The 18,838-nt window shown below is 46.6% G+C and overlaps 1 protein-coding gene across 4 annotated transcripts in view; it reads left to right on the top strand.

The window, feature by feature from the left end:
* The window catches only part of SGMS1 (sphingomyelin synthase 1), a 100,290-nt gene extending 96,161 nt beyond the window's left edge, over positions 1 to 4,129 (top strand). For all 4 annotated transcript variants that reach the window (XM_050898800.1, XM_050898803.1, XM_050898802.1 and 1 more), the window contains 3 exons: positions 492 to 645; positions 1,383 to 1,549; positions 3,874 to 4,129. In XM_050898800.1, coding sequence (XP_050754757.1) covers positions 492 to 645; positions 1,383 to 1,549; positions 3,874 to 4,053 — 501 coding nt within the window. In that variant the 3' untranslated portion in view covers positions 4,054 to 4,129. The remainder of the gene's footprint in view (positions 1 to 491; positions 646 to 1,382; positions 1,550 to 3,873) is intronic.
* The last annotated feature ends 14,709 nt before the right edge of the window (positions 4,130 to 18,838 follow it).

Below are 18,838 nucleotides of genomic sequence, written 5' to 3'. Positions count from 1 at the left end.
GAAGTGACCTGGTGTAAAGGGTTTTTACACACATATATACATACACAAATATGTGTGTAAATAAAATTGCCTTTTTTCTATGCTTTTTCAATCTATATTGTGAGCGTAGGAGAAAACAGTAGTCCTTTGGGATATTGTATTTCTAGAGAAATTGTAATAATTTCCTTGATTCTTCATACATTGAATACTTGAAATAAAATAATATTTTAGACAAATGGATGGAGGTGCATGTGGCCTGTGCTCACATGAACGCTAGCTATAATAGATGCAAAGCATCAATAAAAAAATAAACTCACGTCTCATTTCCAGTCTTTTTCCCCTCTAGGAATGTGCTGCTAGCTTTTGGAAAAGATTGACTGATTGATCTTGTGTATCAAAGCAAAAAGAGAGAATAACTGAAAGGCAAAGTTGCTGGCTAACGCCATTGCTTTAAACTCTGAAAGGTCAGTGCTGACATTTTACTGTGCTTTTGTATTTTACTCTTCCACCAGCTTTTTGGAGACTGGGAATCTCATCTGCGAAGGATAATGAAATTGATTGCTGGCGGAGGATTGTCCATCACAGGATCCCACAACATGTGCGGCGACTATCTGTACAGCGGTCACACCGTCATATTAACTCTTACATACTTATTTATCAAAGAGTGTAAGTTCGTTACTGTTCACGTGGAATTTCCTGTTGTATAATTCCTTGCTAATTGGAGAATTATTGTTGTGCTGATCGGTAAATACAATTAAAGCAAAAATGCACGCTTTTTCAATTAAATAAAAATAATAGAACTTCAAAGACATAGGGCTTACTGAAAAAGAAAACTTTGGAGACAAAATAAAGCACTTTACCACGTAGATGTCTGAATTAAGCATTTTATGTCAAAAAAATTTTGTTTAGAATATAATTGAAACCTTCATTGCACCCTGCCTGATGAATGGTATTTCAGTTGTGTCTCCTAATCTAGAGAGAGATGAATGCCATGCTAAATGCAAGGTTGCTCATTTTGCAAGAATCAGGCCTTAAGGTATGCTTTCATCTTTTATGAAAGGCAAGAGGAATGGATTGCCATCTATGTAGAATCAATATTGAAATACAAATCGGTTAACCTTACAGACCAGGATATCCTATATTATTATGTATTGGGCCTGTTTCTCCAAGATTTCATAACCTTGCTATTTTCCATGGATCTGATTACCTGAGTACAATTTTAAGTTACACCTTAAAAGAATGATACTTATATCGTGATCTCAGCATTCCTGCTCTTAATCTTAACGCAGGCATCGCACTACCCACCCAGGATTGCAGTCTGCGACCTCTGCTAATTACAGCAATAGTCTTGCACGCTGATAACGTTACGCTTTGAAGTAATCGCTGCTTGTGCTTCTTTCCAGATTCCCCACGGCGACTCTGGTGGTATCACTGGCTTTGCTGGGCACTCAGCATGGTTGGGATGTTCTGCATCCTCCTTGCTCATGACCACTACACTGTGGACGTGGTGGTGGCTTACTACATCACTACAAGACTTTTCTGGTGGTATCACACAATGGCCAACCAGCAAGTGAGTTTCTCCCAGTCTTTGGATCCGCGTGGCTCCGCTTGCCGAGCGTGGCGGTGGGCGAATATCCACGCTTTTGCCTTGAGCCTTTCGGCAGGAGTAGGAGCGGACTCACCGTGTCTTGTGGAACATCCCTCTCTCCCCACCTCGCATTGGGTTTGCAGGAAAGCAAGAGGCGTGATCGGTTGGGTTCAACTTGCGACTTGACCGCAAAAATATCTGAAGGTCTGCCCGCAGGCAGGCCTCTCTGCTTCCGCTGTGTAACCTCAATTTTTTCAGTCCTACTAAATTTTGGGCCAGTTGGCCAGTTTTGTGATAGCAGAGCAAACCATTTAGATGTGGTGGGGTTTTTTTTGCCTTGGGTTTTTTTTTTGTTGAAGCCAACTGGCTTTTCCTTGTATTCTGTGGCTTGTGCCCTTTAGTTAGATGACAGATCTCTGGAAGAATAGTATGAGGCCTCGCTAAAAATGAACCAGTTTTTCAAAGTGTTTCCAAGTGGTGGTAAGTTCCCCTGACCAAGGGAAATGTTTTCCTTTTGGAGGCTAGTGCAGCAGAGAACAGGTTGCTCCTGTCCTAAGGCCCGTGTCTGGAAAGGCATGAAAAATAAGGTAATGAGGGAAATAACTGAGAAGGAGCTGCTGCTTAGGAGGAGACGCAGCACTTGATGGGAGAGAGCAAAGCATGGTTTGTAACACTCAACCAGCGAGCAGCAGTAAATGATTCAAAGGTCGAATGAAGAAGTCTAAATGAGGTCTCCTGTCATTCTTGTTCTTACTTTCCTGCCAGTGAACTAGAGCAATAAGGGATGAGCTTACAATGCTGAGGAATGTGAGAGAAAATGCACGAGTCTGTTACCCATGGGAAAGACCTAGTGAGTTAAGAGAAGCTTACTCTTAGGTGTGTAATAGCAAATTGGTGTCCAAATATTTTCTGTGCAACGTGGAGAAAGATATTTTGCTTATCTGTTGCATGAGACTCCAGTTAATTATGTTTAAGAAAGACCTAGTATGATGATAGGAAATTAGTTAATATTGTGATGATACGGATGTTTAGATCCTATCAAGGTCTTCTAGCTACTATGTGATAGTATTCCAGTGGGTTTGATGCTGCTTGAAGCAATACACCACAGTCAAGCCCTCTGGTACGTTTTTACCACCAAATGCCTGGTTGCAAAGAGTGTACTTTGATGTCCAGTCATTTTGGGAACCGCTGTGTTCCATAGCAATCCATGCCCAGACTTCGTAACTCTTGTCATACAGCACCAGACTGACTTCCGCGCTTTGAATTTGCTCCTGGGCTCTGTCAAAACAATAGTGCCGAGTGGCCGTGCTTCCGAGCTGGAAGCTGCTGAAGTCAGGATTGTCCTGAGCGCTAATGAGGACTTGCTTCAGAAGAGTCCTTTGCCTTACCGTATGGAAGTGTACCTGTTTTGCTGCATGATGTGACTCAGAAGATGGCTCAACGCTGCTTCCCTAAGCTGCTGAGATGTTGGGAAATGCCAATCCCTGGCTCCCTTACCTGAGCACGCATTTGTGTGCTAGTCTGTCCTTCCTGGTGCTGCTCCATGTGCAGAGGGCTGTGGCTTGTGTCTGACCTTAAAATTAAAAGCAAAAGCCCACTAGGGCTACAGTGGATTTATTTTACGTGTGAGTTTATGACATGGAAAGAAGGCTTAGCGTACAAGCCCCGTGCTTGCACTTTCCGGTGGGCTGATACAACGCTTCCCTGCTCTGGCGTTGAAAACACGCAGCAGGGTAGTTGGCTAACTCCCTCGGTGCCTGCCCACTGCTTGTGCCTCAGCTGTGGCTTGCTCGTGGCTGGGAGAAGCAAAAGGATGGGTGGGGGCGGTTTGAGAGCACGTGGAGGGCAGGGCAGGGTTCGTTACCTCCTCCGGATGGGTTGAGGCATGCCTTGCTCGGTGCTCTGTAGGCACGCAGCTGGGCTCCAAAGCGATTCTTGAGCTACATGTAATTTCAGAGATGCTTACGGAAACAGCTGTGCTTTGGGTTGTGTTTTTTTTTAAATTCCCAAAGGAGAGGAGAGACTCATCTTTTGGGCCATTCATTCTTTTCCTATGGGACCGTTGAACAGCTGAGGTCTTGGAAACGAGGGTGAGCCACATTTGGTGTGGAAAAGTAGCTTGGCTCCTCTTGATCTTTGTCCATGCAGATCTCTTTGGGAGGTGTTTCTAGATATCGAGAGATTTTTGGAAGCAGCTGTAAGCAAGACGCCAGTGGTGAACGGTAGCAAACGACGTGCAGTGAAGTCATGCGAGTAAGCGACGTGCTCTTTTGTAATTCTCTTTTTTTCTGATTATCTTTGCGCAGGTGCTAAAAGAAGCTTCCCAAACTAACCTCCTTGCAAGGGTCTGGTGGTACAAGCCCTTCCAGTACTTTGAAAAGAATGTCCAAGGAATTGTACCTCGCTCCTACCACTGGCCCTTCCCCTGGCCGGTGCTGCACCGGGGCAGGCAGGTGAAATACAGCCGCCTGGTGAACGACACATAACAGCGTGTCGACGGACAAAATGGGGGGGAAAGGACCTGTCCCAAGTGCTAAGAACTCCGTATGAGAAGATGCCATAAAAAAAAAAAAAAAAAATCAACCGCTCCCTAACCCTTTCTTTTAACAGTTCCCTTGACTTAACCTATTCAGTTACCTGGTAAGCACTGTGATCTTTTTTTCTCTCCAAAGGATCTGCGTTGGACAACAATAAAGAAAATTTAACTTATCATGCACTGTTATACATTTCTTGTTAATAGATTTGGGATTTACATTTACCCATCACCATGTTCCTTTGTATATGATGCGACAGCATAAATGAAAGCTTTTATATCATAAGTTCTGGTCTTTCCAGTCACGTCTGGGAATAAAGCATATTATTTTCTTGGGAAAACATACTTTTCATATCTCTTGCCCCAAAGATTGGGCTGTAAGCCATTTTCTAGCAAATGACTATATGAAGGTTTCTAAATACCTGCCTTGGGTAAAATCAAATCATCTTTCTACCTGTTGCACCGCGCTACGAATAAGATGATAGACACAGGAAGGTTTGGTAATCTTGATTTTGTAGAATCTGCAGTGACTGTGTCAAAAAGTGCAAAAAAAAAAAGAAAAAAAAAAGAAGAGAAAAAGTTGTAAAGTGATTTTCTAAGTATTTCCTAACTTTATTTTTCAAAATGTGTATGAAAATTAAATTTAAAAAGATTTTTACATGTCAGAGAATAGAGAGTTAAAATTTAAAGAAAATGCTTCTTGGGAGAGAGAGATTTGTCTATGTTTCTAGTGCCTTTCTTGTCTTGATTGTATGGTCAGTAGGCAGTCTTAAATGTTTTTATTTAAAATAAAGTATTCCATGAAAGCAGAATTATATATACTGTATAATTACTAATTTTTGCATTTATAGCTAAATTAAACTGGAAATTTGCTTATAATGTTGAAATTGCCATGTGTAGGGGGAAAAAAAAAACCAAATAAAAAGGGTCCGATCTTGCTCACACATTGTGGGCAGGTCAAACTAAAACGTTATCACTTTATTGTCTACTTGGTAGCTGTATTTTAAAAAGAAAAACAGCCATGAATTCCTGTTTTTTAAGAATTTTACAAATGATCACTGAGTGAACTACGAATGGTTTCTCCATCCCGTATTGAAATGTTGTTGAAAAACAACAAAGATAATCTATTTCTTTAAAATATTTGTGCAGAAACTGCATGTAATTATAAGTTTCACTCCTACCATACATACTGTATGTTTGGGGAAGTATTCTATCCTAAACTTGCCAATGTGCAGAACAAAATAGTTTTTTTAAAGAATGAAGAAGAGAAAATATATATATAAATATATATATATCCATTCTGTATTTTACGTGAAGCAGAGTTATCTTCTGTAGGGTTTTTGTGTATTCACAAGGTGATATTTGTATTGTAAAACAACAATGGTGAAGGAAAATAAAAAGGCTTTTGAAAAATGTAGTTTCCTTTATCTTTTTAATATTAAGTTTAAATTTAAAGCTGGGTTTATTCTTCCAAACCTTGCCTTTAATTTTATGTGTTATTGCACTGTAGGCCATCCAATTTGGACTGTATGGAAACTGCATTGATTTCGAATTGCTGTTCGCGTTGGGCAAAACAGTGCCTTATCTGAAATAAATGCTATGCAATAGATTCTGATCGTGCGGGAGCCGGGAGCGGATGGGAGGAGCCTTCCTGGGAGCCATCACCAGGGCTTGAAAAATCTACCCCAAAACTGCTGGGACGGAGCGCATTGCAGGGTTAAACATCCGTGACCCCAGGATCTTGCAGTCCTGTCACTGAACACGACCTAAAAAAAAAAAAAAAAAGGGAAATTTCTGTGAGTACGCGGTGGTGAAAGTGTCATTTCTTTCTTCTTGTCTTGTTTTTTGGGGATGGTTTATCTCTACTTCTCTGCCTTGTTCCTCAGCCTTGGCCAAACACTTCCCTGAAGAATTGATGGGGTGTTACTTTGGCTGCTTCGCCTCGCTGTTCCTTGGCATGCTAAACAAGACTAACCCGTTTCTTATCGGTTCTCTTTCTCCTTGGGAGGGAGGGGATTTCCTCACGCCCCGTGCTTCTTGGCAAAACCCTTTGCAAGAGCGTTTGCAGAGCTGTCTGTGAATTTGAGGGATCAGCTCTGCATGCTTTACCTTCGATTCACGGTATTATCTTTGCAACTGTGTGGCTGAAAGTCGATTTTTTTAAAAAAAAAAAAAAAGCAAACCCACCCCGAGACGATTGCTTGAGAGAATTCACGCTCCCAGACGTAAATGAACGAGTAGATTTTTCAAGACCTGGCATCACGCACATCAAAACCATTGACATAAGTAAATGTATGGATATATGCACATGACATTAAATGGAATCTGCTGAATTCTGCATTGTAGTGTCTGACTTACTGCATGGATCTTGCTAAACATGGTCTCGTTTTTTTCACAGCAGAGCTGTGCTTTGGTAAAGCGTGCTGTCTTGAGAAGTAAGTCTGGGCAAGCAGGGACGTGGAGCTCAGCAGCGTGGCCTTGCTCTGGGTGCTGCCCAGTCTGGAGGAGGGGACCGAGGGAATAGATACGGGACAAAACTGTCGTGCATCAGTGTTAACTCCAGACTGTGGCGCTTGGGCCGCCTTGTTCTTCTCCTTCCCCGTGAGTATCGGCTCGGCAGCACCGGCTTTTTAAGATGGGTGATGGCTTGTGATGGCGCTAACGCTGCGGGGATCGGTGCGTGGAGTGCAACCGCTCGTTGTTCAGCATTGCGCTAACGATTGGGGATCCCAAATTGCCCACCGTCGAGCGCTTCGGCTGCGTTTCCCCCAAACCACTCAGGTATGGTACCCCTACAGTGATTCTTCGGCCTTCGCTTTCTGGAGAAGCATAGACCAAGGGGCGATGGTGGTCTCCTGGAGACTTTGAACGCCCACGCTTGCCTTTTGAGCTTTGTATTTCTGGAGTGAGATCCTTGGGCATCGTCCAGGGGCAATCCTGTTCCCAGTTAGAGGCTGAACCACCGCGTACGTCGTCCCCTTGCCCTGGGGCACTGGTGCATGGGTGCATTGTGTGCGTCCGCCTTGGGTGGTGACGCTTGGGCGCGCGTGGACCTTTCCCATTGATGCCCATCAGAGAGGTGAGCGCCGCGAACTTGTGCCAGTGTGGAGCAAGAAGTCAGTCAAAGAGCTGGAATCCGGTGGTGTGCTGGCTTGATCGAAGCAAACGGAGCTAATGGCTCTTCCCACGTGGTGCCAGTAAAACCATCTTCTTCTTGACTTGTAACTGGACATTGAGTTGTTTAGTTTGAGGGCGTCTGTAGGAGGACAGACAGGAGCCTGGTTTGCGTGTGGAGGGGTAAACCTTAACATGTTGTCCAGTGCAGATTCCAGGAGGCTGAAGTTTGAAAGAGGGATCTCCACCAGAAAAGACTGGAAAAGGACAGCTTAAGGTAGAGAAGGACCTGGCAATTGTCTGAGTCCTGGACAAACAGAACCCAAGATCTTTGCCGGGAGGGTGGACTTTGATGTCGCCGAGATCCATCTCGATTTAGCTTTTAGTTCTTCCAGGTGCGGGAAGTTTTAAGACCCTTAAAATACAGGGGCAGGAGGTTTTTGAGGAGCACAAACCAAGCAAGGGCAACGATCCCTTTGCTTTTCTGTACTCTGAAAAGAGCAATTAAGCCCCATCAGCAGCTCAGTGTATTGCCTGTTGGCTTACCCTTCTTCTGGTGCCGGGGTATCTGTGCTCCCCAAAGACAAACCACCACGAGTTCCTCCTGTTTTGGCAACTTTTCCCATCCAATTCAGCAGATACTGGCAGCAAATATTTGCCGGAAGGATTCACGGCTTCTTTTTGACCATTTGATAAGGACTCCTTCCACAGCCAGGCCACCAAAATAGAGATGAACCCTTTGCATCATGCCGCGTGGTGTTCCCACGCGTCTCTTCTGTCACCTGGCAGGAATATACATCTTCCTTGTCGAAAATTAACATCGGTTTTCGAGCACTGGTGCATCTTCATGTCATTTCTGCTGCTGGTTATCCGCGTGCGCTGTAGGCTTGGCAGGGAATGCTGGCGGAGCACCGGGATTTGGGCACGACACCCTTTGCGCATCCATTCTGCAGCCTTGTTGAAATAAATCAGCGCATCTCTAGCAAGGTTTGGGAGCAGGTGGGACTCCCCCGACTTGACTGCAGATGGTTTTCAGCAGCGGCATCTTGGCCCTGGTGGTTACTCTTGCTGGCAGACGGTTGGCGCGTAGGCACGGGTGGGCATAGAGCAGCCCGCCTCGTTCATTTTCTGCCCCATTTTTGCCCAGAAAAAGCCAGTGGGAGTTAGCTGGGGAAGGATCTGCCCAGTTCTGCGTTGCTGTTTGTCCATCTCTAGGCCCAGGGGGTAAGAAGTTTTTCCCAAGCTTGTGCCAGAGCTCTTCCGTTTTGCACGTGCTGCTTGGCTCTTCCTCAGAGCGATGCTTTCCCCGTGCTCGCCCGCATCCCAGGTAAGCGCTGTGCCCACGGGGCTGCTGCTGCGCCTGTTTGAGCAAAACAGCCATCCGGGGCCCGGGAGCGACTCTGACAAACGCTGTTTTGGGTGCAAGTGAAGATGTTACTGTCACCAAAGTGTTTGTTTTCCAACAAACGCTTGCAAACGCGTCCAGCCGCCTTGTGATCTTGTTGCAGGTTGGTGAAGGGGGGAAAAGGGGAATGGGTTAGCTTGGGGCAATGTGCTTCGGCCAGGAGACGATGGGCTGAAGCCAAAATTCCCTGCTGTAGGGTTTCTTCTGATGTCTCCTACACCCCTAAGCACTGAAAGTGCTGCCAGCTTAGACTTAGGAATCTCTTAACCAATTTTGCTCTCCAAAGACCTCTCTCGAAACAAAGACGTCTCCCTTGATCGCCCCTCTCTGATGACGGGGACGATCCTCCAGGTAATCCCATGGGGTTCGACCGCTTTGGAATTGGTGCCATCCCCTTTAACACGATGGGGACAACTTGCTGCAAGAGCTTTCCCGCAGGGTCCCTTCACCCCCTGGAAGGGTCAGAGCAATTCATCCGAGCCCCGCTTTTGCCCACGTAATGTTTTAACGCATCTCCCTCCCTGGGCGTTGCAAAGCAGCCGCAGAGCCGAAGGGTCTCTCCTTTGGACCTATTTATGATGCTCTGGGTGACTTTTCGCCGGCGTACTCCCTAACTCAACTAATAATCGCTTCTGCATGGGCTTCGCCGCTGGTTGCCTGCGGCCGCGGCACACGCCAGTCACAGCACGGCGTTACCGTAACCGCTGGCTTTCCTTTTCCCCTGGGAGAAGGATACGCTGCCAAACAAGTTATTTGAGCGACCCTTTGTTTTGGGTTAATTTCAGTTCGTCTCGGCTTCTTGCAGGTCGGGCGCCATGAGTCTGAGCTGCGAGTCTGAGCGCAGAACGGGGATTTGCATTCGCGGCAGGGCGGTTTTGGCTCGGGCAGCCCTCTGCCGGGTGAGCGAGCCTCGGCTCTCCTCCCAAGGTGACTTTTTTTTTTTCTTTTCTTCTCCACTTAATATTTTATAAGCTTAGAGGCAAGCGGAGTGGGCAAGGAGCTGAGGACGTTATCTGTTTCTCTGCACTGATGTCTCCCCCTTGGCTAGAAGATGCAAGCTCTGTCCCTTCCAGCAGTGAGAGATACTCTGGCTTATTTTTTTAGCCCTTCAGTGTACTTCCACGCACTGCCTGCATTTTGACAGAGTGATTGAAACATACCTTCCCATTTCATCTGGCAGCCAGATTACTTATTGTTGTTGTTGTTGTTGGGTTTTTTTTGTTAAATCCACAAATACCTTTTTGGCAGAGATTTTGATACTTGCTCCAGTGCCCTCCTTGTCGTTCGGTTTGTGCTGCTGTTCAGGGAAATGAAAACGTGGGGTTTTTCCACGTCTGTTCGTTTCTACCCCCTTGGTCATCCCGTGGAAGGGACGACCTGCCCGTGCCTTGTCATGCGACCTCTTCGTGACGTCATTCTGCGTTTTAGCTCGTGGGAAAGCTCAGCCAGGCTAGAGGGGCAGTAAGGGGGATGCTTCAGTTTTGAAAGCAGTAACGTTACGTATGAGGCAGGGAATGCGTGTTTGGCCTTTTGCTGCTGCTTCAGATGATCGATGGCAAAATATTTTCCGTTTGCGGTGACGCTTTAACCCGTTTGCATTTAATCTGTGGATAGGTTTAAGGCACACGATCTGGGGAATTTTGGGGTGTTCCCATGCCTGAACTTCTATCGAATATTAGACAGCAGCAAAAAATGGCCAGGACTTGGTTGTCCAGAAGGGCAGGAGGGTCTTTGCTCATACTTCATCCCAGGACAACATTTCGATAACGTTTGGTAGATATCCCTTCAGTTCAGCTATCACTCAGTGACCTGCACATGACTTTTGAGTTCAGAAACCGTAACCGTTCCAGTTTTGCTACCTTTGCGAAAGCCCTTCTCCCTGTTCGACCTGCCCTTCCTAAACTTCCCATACGTGCTCCCTGCAGGAAAGTCACCGTTTACCACCGCAAATAGGTCTGATCCCGTTACCAGGAGCGGCTTTCAGCTACGCCGTGGACCCGTGGCGTTTCCACAACGTGGCGTGCTGTCTCCCGCTAAGCTGCAAGTACCCAAATGCCGTGTCCCGCAGAGCTGTTGGCGTCTGTCCTGGAAAATACCTTCACCCTCCCGACCAGTTGTTTAGCACACGTGCAAGGACGGGTGCTTGAGGCCCTCGAGGGACGCCGGGTAGCCCAGTGCTGGGGACTGCAGCAGGTTTTCCGTTGTACAGCTCTTTATGGGCCTCCTCTTCTGGTTTTCCGTCCCTTTGGCATCACTGTTGTCCTCTTGCTTCCCCATCGAAGTTTTAGGTTTCACCTGTACCCACAGAAGCGGGGTCCTGAGTTTAAGTGATGCATTTAGAGCTGGCTTTAGCCATGTTTCCTCAAGCCCGAGCTCAGACAGCTCCTGTGAGTAGGCAAGAGGCACGTCCACAGCCAAAGCTCCTGTTGAACCCAACGGGACGAGCTCTCCCAGCTCGGGGGTGGCAGATTTGACTTTACCAGAAGAACTGGAGGTTTCACGAAGCGATGGAAGGCAGCTGCACTAATACCCGCCTGGACTGGCAACCTGTCCACCATGCTCAAGTTTTCCAAAGAAATACTTGAGGAGCTTTAAGCCCAGCTCAGATCTTGGTGAAACACCTGAACTGCTGCGTTGGCCACTGGAGGCAGAAGATGCTCCGGAAGGAAATCGCTCCATGTCCCAGGTGTTGGGCAACCAACTGGTGAGCTTGAGAGAGATCTTGTGCTACCGCTTGGTGCTTCTGGGTCAGTCTGTGTGCCAGCCTGGTCACGGGGCTGTACCAGCGCGGTCATCCCGTCCACGACTTCAGCCCTTCACCCAATGGAGCTACCTGCTGCTGCTTGGAGCAAGCACGTGAGCGTTTTGACCGGGAAAGGTGGGGAAGAAAATCCACATGGTGCTGCCTGGATCACCCCCCCGGTGTGTCCTTGCCAAAGCCTGAAGAGCTTTTTGCTGACAGCTCTGTACAGGAAAGTTATCTCCTGCTGTCAGCATCCTCCTGCGTCCATATAAAAAGGACTTTGGCCATTCTTTATTAAATAACCAACATTATCTAAGAGACCTCATAATTACTTTCACCTCCTCACATCCAAGATCCCAGGCTTTGGTGAACGTCTTGAGTCCGTACAAGCAACATGCGCGTGCTGAGATGATTTTGTTGTTTCAATTTTCTGCTCAGGAACTGGCCACGGTTCAGCAAACAGGCTTGAACCAAGGTTTCCGTCTTCCAAGCGACAAGGCTTGTGACACGCCTGACCTCGCTGGAGAATTGCTCACCGCTACGGGGCATCTGCAGTGGCTTCCCAGGAAAAAAAAAAAAGATTTGCCCCCCCTTGAAAAACGCAGGGTTGATGCAGCTGGTTTCAGTGGCTGCAGAAATCCAGCCAGACTTTCTGGTTTCGTAGATGGCGGCACAAAATGTTCCAGTGTAATAAAGAAAAGCCTGGGCAGCTCAGTGCTTTTTTTTTTTTTTTGCACACACCCCCCCCCCTTTTGCCCCTTTTTTTTTGCCCCTTTTTTTTTTTTTTTTTTTTTTTTTTTTTTTTTGCCCTTTTTTTTTGCCCCTTTTTTTTTGCCCCTTTTTTTTTGCCCCTTTTTTTTTGCCCCTTTTTTTTTGCCCCTTTTTTTTTTTTTTTTTTTGCCCCTTTTTTTTTGCCCCTTTTTTTTTGCCCCTTTTTTTTTGCCCCTTTTTTTTTGCCCCTTTTTTTTTGCCCCTTTTTTTTTGCCCCTTTTTTTTTGCCCCTTTTTTTTTGCCCCTTTTTTTTTGCCCCTTTTTTTTTGCCCCTTTTTTTTTGCCCCTTTTTTTTTTGCCCCTTTTTTTTTGCCCCTTTTTTTTTGCCCCTTTTTTTTTGCCCCTTTTTTTTTGCCCCTTTTTTTTTGCCCCTTTTTTTTTGCCCCTTTTTTTTTTGCCCCTTTTTTCCTTTTTTTGCCCCTTTTTTCCTTTTTTTGCCCCTTTTTTCCTTTTTTTGCCCCTTTTTTCCTTTTTTTGCCCCTTTTTTCCTTTTTTTTTTCTAAGGAAATGTCAGTCTCTTCATTACCCATCCACCCTTTAGCTACTCCCCAGCAGAGGCAAACAAAAATTCAGCCAGATCATGCAGCAGATCTGTCCTCTTCCCAGCTCTGTGTATGCAGTGAGTTATACCAGCTGGTTGGGTCTCTTCTGGACTCCTTTTTTTACGAGTTTAATTAACAGAAAGGCAGCAGAATTGGTGTGAATCTCCAGGAGGGCCTTTTGAAGACGTTCAAGAGCTCCACACCTCGTCCAGCAGACGGAGGTGTACGAGGCAGCTGTGCTTTGCAAGCACAAAGCAACGGATGCTTCACCCCAAACACGGGGCCGGACTTGCTGGTAGAAAATGAAGTTTTGATTATAATGCAAATGAGCGTGTGTTTTGGCTTTGGGCCATACATGCTGAGATGTCTCCCGTCTGTCAACCAACACTCGGTCGGGCATGGAAAAACGGGATGGTCGGGTTGCTGTCCCGATGACGACGAGCCACGTCAGAAAAGCAGAGATCCTTTAGAGAAGCGTTTTGTTCTCCTGCCTCGGCGAAGGCAGTCGTTCCCTTAATGCTTAAAGCATTACTTTTCTTTACTATTATTTTTAACAGATGAAGTTTTTTCTGCTTGTTTGACTTAGGTAGGACGTGGCGAATGCAGCCCTGTTCCTGGTGGGGACAAATTGCCTCCTGTTGCGATTGCATCCTGCATTCCTGACTGGCTCCTGGAAACCTCACGCGTCTCTGTGGGTTCGCCGAAAATGGGTGTTGCAAGGAGCATTGCGGCTTTGGATGAACGTCTACCGCCTGCCAAATTCAGGTGAAGCCACTCTGAGCCTCCAGTTGGAAGGAGCTCGGGCAAGAGCAAGTATTAAAGCTGGAACAAACCGCGCTGCGAGACCATGTAAAGGACCGCGAAAACGAGAGGGGAGGAAGAGAAAACCAGCCAGACTTTAGGCTATTTCCCTTGAGTGGAGCGGGCAACAGTGAAGCACCACTGATGGAGCGTTACGTCCTTCCCCTCCGCGGTCCGTGGGAAAGCCGGTGCTATGATAAATTCAGGGTTAAAATGAGGACTGAGAGAAAAGGAAGGAAAGCAAAGGGACAGAACAGATTAATAAGTCCTCTATTTCGTCTCTTCTGTGATCGTCTCTTCTGTGACCTGCTTAAATTTGAGTTTTCTGTGGGAAGAGCGCCTGGAAGGCCAAGGGTAGGCGGGAAGTCCTCAGTGTCCCGCGTGTACCTTCTCTCTGTGTCTCTTTGGCGATTTTTCCCATCGCCTCTCCTGCACGCCGACATTGGAAGACCAGGGTGGAGGGATTCAGTTTCAGAACGTTTGCGGAGAAGATCGTGCTCTCCTATGCATTTATAAGGGAAGAGCTTAGTTTTATATGGTCCCAGCTTTGATGGCTTGCACAAAGCGAGCTCTCTGAGAGACCAGGAAATGCTGGTTCTGTGCAGGCTGGTTTTAAAGCGAAACGTGGATGCTGGAGGAAAGGGTCAGTTCTCTGGAATGATCTGGTCTTGCTCTGGAGGGGTGAGAAACTGAAAAATGAGGAGCAGAAAGGGAAGCAAATGCTTCATTGGTTTATATTTTGAAGCAAATTCGATTAATTTTTTTTTTTTTCCTAAAGGATCATACGTAGAAGTGGTTTGAATCCTCTTTCTTAATGATTTGGAAGCACGACCTTCACTGCCTGAGGAAATGTACATTTGCAAATCTATGTTTACTGGGTTTCCTTCTCTCAGCTTTGCCTTATTGCTTCAGTGGATCCATTAATCGTGAGTGACTTTAGAAGTTTTTCTTTTTTAATTAAGGGTACATTAACAAAATATTTTTAACTTTCCAAATGTATGAAATCTTTTTAAGAGAGGAAAAATAGCATCATTTTATCCTCTGAGATCTCGTTACGTGGTTTACCTACAAAGTTATTCCAAACCCGTGTTGTTTAATCGCACCGAGTGAGAGGATCCACCATCTCCTGAATGCTCCTTGTCAAATATTTTCAAGTAATTAAAACCTGGTGCCTGGTCTCATATGAGAAATCAAGAGCGTCTGTCAGGAGAAGTCAAGACCAGCTGAGCGTTTCCATGAGTCGGCTGGGTGGTGGCGTCAAACCGAGGAGGTTTGCGAGGGCTTTGCTGGCTTGTCCCAAAGTGCTCTGCAGCGTTTGCGCTATGTTGAGAATGAAAATCCTGTGCTGTTCGCAGTTACTGGATGTGTCTGGGAAGGGTGCAAATTGGTATCGTGGGGTAGCAGTGATGGGTAGAAGCCATTTTTCAGTAGGATAAATATTATAAATAAAACGTAACTTTCTTTAGTCTCATTTAGCGCAAAATGAGAAGGGGAAGAAGTTGGAGGACTCTCGGTCTTGGGAAAGAGGATGATCTGTGGGAAACCTTTCATCTTATGAGAAGGTAACTTGACATGTTACGATGTGATACCAGCCTGGACTGATGTGTAGGCCCCGACTGTCCAGGCATCGCCGGACAAGGACCTCACAAAGGAAATAATTTTCCTGGGTCTGCATGCATTTGACGTGTGTTCCCGCTTTCAAATCCCACGTTTTCTTCCACCCCCAACACGGAGCATAATTTCAGGGATGTCCTGACCTCTCCAACCATGACTACTGTTGCTTCCCAGGCTCAGGTTTCCTTCCAGCCTGGATCTGCAGAGTTACTCATCTCGACCATCAGTGGTTAATGAGTAGGTTCGTGAGCATCCTGCACCTGACAGGACAGCTTTTGCATGGGGGTTTTATTTTTCGGGCTAGGTACTCTAGTGTGGCTACTTTGGGGTAAGCATTGTGCCTCGCGTGGGACCACAGTCCTTCCTCGTGCTGGTGACCTGTCTGACGTGGTGGACATGAGGTGCAGAAACCAGTGGGGAGAGTTTCCTCTGAGAAGTGCTGGAAACATTTCCAGGACTTCTCTTCTGAGCCAATTTGTTGTTGTTTCTCACTAGACTGACACTGGCTCTGAGGTGCTCCAGCGTACCTGTTGCACTGCCACGTGATGACCTCTGTGTGCTCCATAAACGCTTCCCTGGCCACCATCTTGGTAATCCACCTTCTCTGGAGGCACTGGGTTGCATTTCCACAGGCAGGCAGGAGTTCAGAGGGATTTACCATGCCCTTAGCACTTCACCTGAGGTCTTTGCAGTCCAGAAAGTCCTTTTTCTGTACCAAAAACCTTGCTGCTTCTGCAGTCTTGAGTAGGTGGACGTGGTCATGCCACCTGGGGGAGATGGGGAGCTGTGGGTCCCCATAACCTCACTGAGCAGTCTTTTTAAAAGGAAAATGTTTAAGGTATTCCCCAAAATGTGTTTTGAGCTGCTGTCAAACTTCCTTTTCCTCCTCCACCCCCAGCAACAGCTGGATTGTCCTTTCTGGAGTTACAGAGCCATGGTGAGGTCTTTTCCTCGGTTCTTTGCATTTCCTGGGGTGAGACTGGCAGGACACACCACCACTATACCTACTCCTTAAAACTCAATTTCTTAAGTTTTCATGATGATCTAGCAAATATACCACCTTAAGGAAGAGCTCTTGCTCTTCCTGCCAATGCACAACCTACTCCTGGCTCATCTCTGTCCCAGGACCTTTCCCCTGACAGCAGAGTGATTGACTGCTCACGGTTTTGTCAAACGAGGCTCTTCAGTTACCTCCAAGGCCAGTGCACGATTTGGGGCAACCTTGCGACCCGAAGCAGGGTATTCCCAGCAGCACAGAGGCGGCCAGGGATATCTGTCAGCCCACACGGCGAAGCAGGTTGTTTCTCCGCCGACGGCAGGGGCAAGCGCATTCCTTCGGTATGGCAGGGAGGAGATAACGTATCAGGAAATCTTGCTTCTCCCCGCCAGCTGGTCCAAAAATCACTGAGTCAAAAGGCGATACTGAACGTGACCTTGAAGTGATCAGTCAGACTGCATGTGCTTGGTGCTAGCTGGAATATTAACCCTTGGATTAGGGTGCGCGAAAGAAACGGCAATGAAAGAGGAACAACTGAACCTCCTGAGGTGTTTGCCTGTTGGAAGCTGAGTGGGAGGTTAAAATCTCGGAGGCGGTCCCAGCCTTAAATTCCCACTGAAACGCACGGGTGCTGGGGGAAGCAAAGGGGTATTGCTTGTGGGGTCTTTCATCCCCCCTGCCAGCAAGGGCAAGCAGCCGCTCTCTGAGAGATATGATGGGTCCCGTCATGTTTGGGAAGAGCAAACTGTCAAAACCCTTTGGATGAAGCATGCTTTAGCAGCTGGTGAATTTATGCTCGTTGCAACCTATCTGGGACTCAAAAGGAAAACAGATGGAAAAAGCTAGTTTTTAATAAATAAAATTTTCAACAAATAAAAATACATTAATAAAACGTATTTTACACTTAAAATACAATCCTGTATTAAAGTTCTTCTTCTAGCAGAGTTTGGAAACCCTGGGGACCGATCTTCCATGAGGATTAGGAGTCATAGCCAGATGGGAAGCAGCAGCCATCCCACAGGCTGGTCAAGTTGTGATGAAGCAAAAAGGAGAGAAAAAGTCCTGTTCCCAAATTCCTCGTGCACCAGAGCTGATCAGTGCAATCCCGGAAAGGTTATTTTAGAGACATAGGCGCCGTTCGTAACGTAAAATAAACGCACTGGGAAAAAAAACCCCTACCATCTCCTTGTGCGGTAAAAATTATTGATTGGTCTCTTCTTATCTTGCGCAGCGCTTGACTCACCGGGCTATAACAGCAATAAATTTCAAGCTGAAATTTTCAGCTTGAAACAGGTCTCGAGCTGGGAGACGTTCCTCTAGACGCTGGGACACACAAGGGATCTCAGGTAAGTTTGCACGAGATTTCACAATGTTTGCTTCTTTTAGTATTACTTCGGCAGTTTAATCGGTTGGAAAAAGAAGAGTGTAATTGCGTATTGTGCAGATGTGTTTAAGGCCGGTGCTGTGTTATTGATTATCTGGACAGGTTGCGGTGCCATGCAGCTGGCTGCCAATGCCACGCTTGGAGAATAAAAAGGGGAGGAAGGAAACCCGTAATATTAGATTTGTTGCCGCTAGAAAATGTGCTAGGTGAAATTCAGCAATGATCGTGACTGCTGTAGCTTACCATAGCAAAAGAAGCTGATCAGAAAAGTCACCTATTGCAAGTCTGGGTGACCACTTGCCTCTTTCTGGTGATGTTTCTCGTTGCAACCTTTCCAAGACCATAAACGCTCGTTTCAGCAGTTATTTTCTGCAGGTTCATTGTTTCTGGGGCATATCACCTCTGGGGAAGAGCCCGCAGGCATGAGCTTTATCAAGCCCCATGCCCAGACCCAACATAGGGCAAACGTTACCTCCAGGAAAATCAGAGGCTCTGCTTCACTCTTCCCTTTCTAATTGCATGTCCATCCTTCCCCATCTCCACTCCCGTGACTGTCGGGCCCCGGCAGGGCCAACACCGCAGCTGCGGCAGGCTGCTTGGGGCCGTGTCCAGGCGAGTCAGGGGCATCCCCAAGGATGGAGACACCCCCCCACCACCGCTCTAAACAAGGAACCAGTCTTTTGGGGCAGATACGTGGTTCGGTCACAGGCAGAGAAATGGGATCTGCAGTAAGTTTTATCTACTAACACACCTAAGGAGGCGTGGAAATGTCCAAAGCTATTTTAAAGGCTTATTTCTACCTTGTACAGATGCTTACAGGAAGGGCAAAAGGCACGTCTTTGCTACAAGTGCCACTTCCTACCGGGCAAGACTGAAGCCCTTGATGCAAATCTCAGGTGCCAGAGCAGGACAAATCAGAGGTCACCAGAGCTTTTATCAGAGGGGGAAATAGCATGTTTTCCCATAGCCATGTTTTGAATAATTTTTCTTGTTAATCTTTAACCCAAAATAAACCTCTGCCCAAGGAGGAAGAACAATATTCAAAAAGCCAACCCAAAGACCTCTGCATTTGATGAAGAAAGCCGGCGTCTATACATAGGGTCTTATCTTGGAAAGCTGTCACAACCACTACTTTTTCTAGCCAGGAGAGAACTGCACTTGGACATGCGATGGAGTGTGCTTTTCTCGCACTGAGTTTCCTAAATTGACCTTTATTATGGTGACAATATTGTTTTCTGACGTGCTCTGAGCGCGCGAGCAGCAGAAAAGCTGCGAGGTTTCAGGCTGCAGCATCTTCCTCGGCCGCTCAGTGAACGTAGGATCTGGTGGAAGATTGTGGGGTTTATTTAAAAGATTTCTTCAAAAGA

Source organism: Gymnogyps californianus, chromosome 6, assembly GCF_018139145.2.
Source record: "Gymnogyps californianus isolate 813 chromosome 6, ASM1813914v2, whole genome shotgun sequence".
Lineage (NCBI taxonomy): Eukaryota > Metazoa > Chordata > Aves > Accipitriformes > Cathartidae > Gymnogyps > Gymnogyps californianus.
Note: the sequence above shows the minus strand (reverse complement) of the source record. Positions and strands in the feature narration are given on the sequence as shown.